General features: G+C 37.9%; 1 protein-coding gene across 1 annotated transcript; it reads left to right on the plus strand.

The window, feature by feature from the left end:
- Positions 1 to 707: 707 nt before the first annotated feature.
- LOC130078464 (zinc finger protein 503-like) lies at positions 708 to 4,021 on the plus strand. Its single transcript, XM_056243976.1, has 2 exons — positions 708 to 1,140; positions 2,695 to 4,021. The coding sequence occupies exons 1-2, from the start codon at positions 913 to 915 to the stop codon at positions 3,919 to 3,921; spliced, it is 1,455 nt and encodes a 484-aa protein (XP_056099951.1). The 5' UTR covers positions 708 to 912; the 3' UTR covers positions 3,922 to 4,021.
- The last annotated feature ends 3,704 nt before the right edge of the window (positions 4,022 to 7,725 follow it).

The following is a 7,725-nucleotide window of genomic DNA, read 5'->3' on the forward strand; positions in this document are numbered from 1 at the left end:
GATAGATAGATAGATAGATAGATAGATAGATAGATAGATAGATAGATAGATAGATAGATAGATAGATAGATAGATAGATAGATAGATAGATAGATAGATAGATAGATAGATAGATAGATAGATAGATAGATAGATAGATAGATAGATAGAATACAATTACCATATTTACCGCAATACCATATTTTTCGTTTTAATCACCAGATATGACATTTATGACTACTTCTCCAATTCATTTTTACACTTTGGGTTTATGGTTTTTGGAAATATTTGTTGGACGTGTCATCAGAGTATAATGTTTTTTATTGGGGCCGGTAAAACTGCTGCAGAATTCTCTACATTACTCAAGTTTGTAGTTTATAGCTGCAGACATTTCTAATACCAGTCTGAGATGACCTGTGAAGAAGCCATCACTCATGTAAGCACACACACACACAAAAAATCACACCAGATTTATTATCAAACCTGGTGTGCTTTTTTTTTTTTTGTATTAACATTAAAAGAATAGAGCCTATAAATTATAATACTAGATTTGTTTTATAACAAGATAGGATTTATATATTGATGTGAGATTGTTTTCACCTCCTCAATATGGCCAAAACAAACGCCCACAACGGTGACGTCTCACATCCCTTGGACCTGTCAATCACCTCACGCGGCGCTCTGATTGGACGCCAGTGAAGGCTTTAGTCCCGGGTGCGCGTGAACGCGAGGTATGTGTGAGCTGAGCTCAATGCGAGTGCGCGACGCGGAAGATAAGATGCGCTCCGAAGTCTCTCTGCAACCTTTCCCCAGCAATAACCTTTAAGGATTATATTGTGTGTTTTTTTTTAAACATTTGGACACATTTGTTTGCCTTCTTGGGAAATACTTTTTGTCAGATGCGTTTCCAGATTACGCAGAGAGAAGTGGGACATGATCACATTGCCTACGGAGTCTGCTGTGTTTAGTGTGGTGTATCCAGTGTGGGACGAGAGCCGAAGCCGTGAACCCGTCCAGCACTCAGTGTCTCCCGCAGACCCGCAGCGCCAGGCGAGCCGTTTACCCGTGAAAGTGTTGAAAATGCTGAGCGCGCGCACGGGACACATCCTTCACCCGGACTATCTTCAGCCGCTCCCGTCCACTCCCGTCAGCCCGATTGAGGTAAAGACTATTTATTTCACAGTCTATGGGTAAAGCTGACAGTTTGCGACACGAAACAACACATTTCTTCTTCTTTTTTCCTCATTCCAGTCTTTATTTTCAACTCTTTATCTACTGTGTGAATGCGCAAATACTGAACGCGCAGCCTTTTCGTGTTGAAAATACACTAATATTTACCAGAGGTTATAATTAACCCTTTATACTTCGCAGTATTTTTTTTTTTACAGTCTATGGGTAAAGCTGACAGTTTGCGACACGAAACACCTTTCTTCTTCTTTTTTCCTCATTCCAGTCTTTATTTTCAACTCTTAATCTGCCGTGTGAACGCGCAAATACTGAACGCGCAGCCTTTTTTATTTTTTGATAACGTTTATAGCCTATGGCAACCTTAAAAAAAACTTTTCTTAAAAGTATTAATTTATCTAATTACTTTAATGTGTCTGTTGTGCACTGATATATTTATACTCTTACAAACTCAAAATAAGCGAATAATTGTGATTTAATACTGGCGATAAAAGCTTATAAGCGCAACATTGGAGAATTGTTTTTATGCATAAATAATTAGGCCTCTATAAACCTCAGCATTTCTGAAATTGCATCACTGCAATTCTATGCGAATTGCCATACGATAATTCTATACTAATTCTGTAAGGCAAAGTTGCTTTGTGAACATTTATCAAAGATGCATAAATACTGCAAAGTGTAAAAATAAATACTTTCCACTATTTATGCATCTTTTCCAGTCAATTTTGAGTCTTGTATGAAAAATAAAATAAATATTATTAATGGTTTCCTTAAAAACTGACCTTCTACTTCCAGTTCCAACAATGCATTTTTATTTTGTTATATAAAGGGAAGGAAAACTATATGTTGCCATATGGACACACATTTTATTGCTGTAAAGAGGGATATAACAAACCCTCTTGACATTTGATTTAATGTCTCTGCAGCATTTTAGATTTAAGATTCAAGAGGCTTGAGTCGTGCTCAAAGGTTTCACAGCGCCTAACGTGAACCAACACTAAACATTTACCCTTTTTACCCTTGATAATGTCATGAACTCATTAATTAAATGCACATTTATGTGGAAAGCATCAATATTTTTAGTAGTTCAATTCAGCGGTAATGCCACATGTAAATATGAGTGTTCTTTTGAAACTATAGTATACTTAAACCGGTCTGTTTTCACAGTTGGAAATAATTAATATAGATAGATAGATAGATAGATAGATAGATTGCACATTTATGTGGAAAGCATCAATATTTTTAGTAGTTCAATTCAGTGGTAATGCCAAATGTAAATATGAGTGTTCTTTTGAAACTATAGTATACTTAAACCGGTCTGTTTTCACAGTTGGAAATAATTAATATTATTAATAATTAATAGATAGATAGATAGATAGATAGATAGATAGATAGATAGATAGATAGATAGATAGATAGATTGCACATTTATGTGGAAAGCATCATTATTTTCATTCAGTGGTAATGCCAAATGTAAATATGAGTGTTGTTTTGAAACTATAATATACTTAAATCTGTCTGTTTTCACAGTTGGATGCCAAGAAGAGTCCGCTCGCCCTCCTCGCACAAACATGCTCCCAAATTGGGAAGTCGGATCCCCTCTCCTCGACGAAACTCTCGGCCGTCGCCTCGGACAAGGACGGCAAATCCAGCCCGCTGAAGATCAGCGACATCGGAGCCGAGGACAAATCCAGTTTCAAGCCATACGCCAAATCATCCGAGAGAAAAGACACGAGTGGAGATAAGACCAGCTTCCGTGTCCCGAGCGCCACCTGTCGACCCGTCACGCCGCGCACGGGGAGTCCGAACTCCTGCAGCTCCATCTCTCCGCAACCCGGAGATAAATCAGGGGATAAAACAGGGAAAAAGGAAAGCGATGCGCGTAAAAGCTCCACTCCGGATACACCGGGAAGAACTGAGAGTAACAGCGAGGCAAAGGATGTTTCCAAGCCGGTCACATCTGACAGCGTTCCCACATCCTCGGCCTCGTCCGTTCTCGGATCGGGACTCGTAGCGCCGGTTTCTCCCTACAGAACCGGCCACACCGTGTTCCCCATCTCCCCCGCAGGACTAGCGTATCCCGGAGCGTACGCCGGCTACGCTCAGCCCTTCCTATCCCACGGCGTGTCCCTGGACCCGAGCAAGCCCAGCGGAGGCGGTCAGATGATGAATCTCAGCAGTAAAACAGGGTCCAGTCCCCTCGCCGGAGCCTCTCCTCCATCCATCATGTGCCGAGACCCGTTCTGCCTGAGCTACCACTGCGCTAGCCATCTCTCATCCAGCGCCTCGCACGACAGCAAGCCCGGGTACCCGCTCATGTATCCCATGCACCCGCTGTCAACCGCCACGCACTCGTTCCCCGGACACCCGCTGTATCCGTACGGCTTTTTAATCCCCAACGAGTCCCAGCACATTTGCAACTGGGTGTCCGTAAACGGGCCCTGCGACAAGCGCTTCTCCAGCTCAGAGGAGCTTCTGAGCCACTTGCGGACTCACACTGCGTTCGCGGAGAAGCTCGTGTCGGGATATCCCAACTCTTTAACTCTTCCGGCGTGTCACATGCCTGGAGCCCCGCTAGCGCTCAGGTCCCCGCTTCACACGCTCGGGATCGGGACGCGGTATCACCCGTACGCTAAGAGCCCGTTACAGACGAGCGGCGGGCCGGTGCCGGTTCCTGCAGCCACGGGCCCGTTTTACTCCCCGTACACACTGTACGGACAGAGACTGACCACTGCGCCTGGACTCGGATATCAGTGAGGGAAGGACTTTTCTATGTTTTTGTTCACCTCAGGACCAGTGGACCATTATTTATTAAAGCTAGCTTTAAAGCGAATGAAATAAAAACATTTCAACAAGACTCACATGGCTTTATTTAAATGGTCACAGACATAATAACTGTCGGTAACACTTTATTTTACAGTGTCCTTGTTACACGTTACATGTAGTAATAACAGTAAATCATGCATAATTACATGCAACTATCCCTTAACCAAACCCTAATTTTATAATAAGTACATGTTGTTATTGAATATTACTCAGTACTTACATGTATAATTCCACTATAACAATGACACCTTAAAATAAAGTGTAACCTGACTCTCTTATATATATATATATATATGAAAGATGAAACAACCCTTGACTGAAGCCGAGACACACTGTGTAATGTCTTATAGCCAAAATTTGCATGTTTATTTCTAAGTTTACTTGAATACTTATATTTTAATGTTTGTGGGGGAGAAATGTTTTTACTGTGAAACTCAGGGAAAACGACAGCAATTAAAGAATAACTCCGGTCAGTCTGTGCACTAGTTTATTTGTCTTTTGACTTTTCTGTGCCAAATCTACAGCTTTGGTTTATTTAGACACGGAAAACTAGATTTTTAATGTTGCGTTTGGCGCATGTGCTAACCTTGCAAAAATAACAACCTTCAATAATAATAATAATAAACATCAGGTTATATATATATATACACACACATATATAAATATATATATACACACGTGCATGTGTGTGTGTGTGTGTGTGTTTATGAGCCTTACTTTTTAAAAGGATGAAATAAATCAGGTAATAAAGAAGAATAGGTCTAAGATTTAAAATCAATATAATAGGTATGCATTCTATATATACAGGAATTAAAAAAACATGTTTTATTCCTTGTTAAAGAAATTAAAATGAATCAAAAATGTGCTAATAATGGATTTATCATCAAACCTTTTACAAAATGTGGTTACATGATGAAAGCAGTAATGCAAATTGGAAACACTTTATAATATTCGTAAGTCATATTCTTATAAACACTGTATGCACATTCAACTAAGAATATAAAATAGCATATGAATCTATTTCAATATATTAGTTTTGCTGCTGAATATAAAACATCCATTGTTTTATTTCTCCAGAAGAGCATCAAACTCTTCCTCCACTTCAGTTGGTCTGAATATTAGATGAAATGACAGATTTATGTAGCGATTTGATACCAATAATTCATGGACAATCACAGGTTAATGTTCATCGTAGAGAAAAAAACATCTCAATAATAAATCAAACAAATGCTTGACAGAACAATGTGACATTTAATCACTCAAAATAATTCCTGTGTGTAACGCCTACAAGTCTCTTGATTTAAACATGTCAAACGTTTGGACACACTCTCATACAAATATAAAAATCATCAGGATTATGAAATGACACTTTGCATAATATTATACAATAGCGGCCAAAAGTGATATCTGGCCTATCTTCACCCTTCATTTAAATATGATCAAAAATGTGTTTTGTAATCATAATGTGTACTTGGAGTCAATAGTTTTATTTGTGATAATAACGCAATGAAACATGACGAATTGTGCAACTTAACTTTTGGCCAGACTGTCATACAAAGAATGTATGAGCAAAAACAAGAGAGAACCAATGAAATATTAATAACTGATTATGTTGTGTGCTTTTCCCTGTCAGCTTTTTGTTTTTCAATGCATTTTTCTTTTTGCTTAGTAAAATAAAACCTGTAGCTGTAGTTTGACGAATAATTTTGTCAGATAAATACCTTAACCAAAGTTTAGTGTTTTGTTATTCCCTCATAATTTAATTATTTAAAAAATATAAAATATTTTCCTCATATTTTAATGGTTTAATCGAATTTGTAGGGTCATAAAAAAAAACAAGAATCCCCTCCGGACATTATTTTTGCCCACTACTGTAGTACTACAATGTAATATGAACTTATGCATATAAACACAACGTTGCAATTCATATTCAGGCAAAGCACATGTAATTTATATATTTATATGCATACTTCATAAATAATAATATTTAAGAAATTGTTCCTAGTGGGAAATGTTGTTTGTTTATATTTCGGCCATTATAAAACATTTCACCTCCGCTCTAAAGTTAGAATGGAAAGATTAATATTATGGAGATATGCAGAATCATATTTAAATGAAGAATCAGCATAAAAGAGAATGTTTATATACATATATATATATATATTGAACCAAATTAGAACAAGACATGTATATTCAAGAAATGTCTCTTTCCTTTCACTGGAAAAGGCCCAAAAACTAAAGCCAGCACAAAAGGCTAAATGGAGGATAAAAATTGCATATATGGGGATTTTTTTTTCCACACCGCATTTTTGGTTTTTGTGCATTTTTGCAATTTTTTGGCTCAAACGTTTGCATTACCATGTGTACTGCGGCGTGCAAACTTAAAAAACACAGTTCCTTAAAATATTCATCATGACAGACTCCAAGAGTCACTGGACGACATGCATTTAAAACAGCATGTTTGAGTTACAAACCAAACCCACAGCGTTTTAGGCCCAAACATGGAGTCTAACAACTAACCCACGACTCCTCCAGCCTCTCGCTGATCCGACATGAAGACCTGACCACACGCTCAGCACAACACAGCAAGAAGCGCTCGTGTGCTTCAGGACGTCCGATGAATCTTTCAGTGCATTGAACGGCACCTGGATTCTGCTCAAACCACAAAAGTCATTACGTTTTTATCTTGTTTTTCCAATAAATAACTTATATCCAAGATTGAGAAGCAAAAAAGACTAGTCTTGAGCCAAGGAATCCGAGGAAAACTGAATTATGTTTCTTATTCTTACACGTAAGTGCAACTTCGGACAGTTGGTGGCGCTAGAGGGGTCCATTTAGAGACTCCAAAGTTGCTGTGAGCTAAATTCAGATTGTCCTCTATCTGTGTGCCAAATTTCACCATTTTCCAGCTAGGATTTCATTTTAGTTTATTGTTTCCCCCCCCCAAAAAAACACTATTTTATGTAAGATGTATCACAGCATTAGATTTACGGTTAGAAAATAACTTTAAAATCTTTCATTTCGCTTTGTTTTAAGGATGTTTAGATAACTGAAAAATGACTCAAAGATGCTGATGAAGAGGATTTGTGCATGGTGTAAATCACCAGACATACACAAACAGACTAAACTAAACACTCACAGATATTAGATATGCATAAATAATCTTGTGCTGCACAGATTCTACACAGATGATCGTTCACTCTGACGGCGTGTTTATAGAATCATTACAGCTGCGCTTCTGTCTGCTACACACACACACACACACACACACACACGGTTGCTAAGGTGTTCTGTGCCTGTTGCTACGCTCTGAAAAATAAAGGTTCCCAATGGGAGTTTTCCGAGTGATGCCATAGATTTGTTTTTTTTCTTTGGTTTTAGTTCTTAAAAGAATATGTTTAATAATCTAAAGAACCTTTTTTCTGCTTTAAAGAACCTTGAATGTTAAAGTTTCTTCATGAAACCATCAATGCCAATAAAGATCCTTTATTTTTTAACTCTTTCCCCACCAGCGTTAAAAAAAAAAAAAAAAAAGTTGCTGGCCCCCAGAATATTGTTGTACGAATATCTGAACACGATGCAATATATCCAAAGAAAGAACAGACCCTCCGCTTACAAAAAAAAAAAAAAAAAAAAAAAAAAAAAAAACTTTTATAGCTTCAAGCTTTCTTTTTTTCATAATCATGTAAATCATGTTTTTGTCCAAGATATGTTTGAAAGGGATTCAGAACAATG

The sequence above is a fragment of the Rhinichthys klamathensis genome, unplaced genomic scaffold (genome assembly GCF_029890125.1).
Source record: "Rhinichthys klamathensis goyatoka isolate OS25496 unplaced genomic scaffold, OSU_Roscu_1.1 h1tg000880l_1, whole genome shotgun sequence".
NCBI classification, from domain to species: Eukaryota; Metazoa; Chordata; class Actinopteri; order Cypriniformes; family Leuciscidae; genus Rhinichthys; species Rhinichthys klamathensis.

What these genes read in the sequence shown, in the direction of transcription:
- LOC130078464 (XM_056243976.1), top strand. Translation starts at nt 913, where the DNA reads ATGATCACATTGCCTACGGAGTCTGCTGTGTTTAGTGTGGTGTATCCA. An exon ending in CTCCCGTCAGCCCGATTGAG is followed by an intron (nt 1,141 to 2,694) that starts GTAAAGACTATT and finishes CTGTTTTCACAG; the next exon opens with TTGGATGCCAAGAAGAGTCC.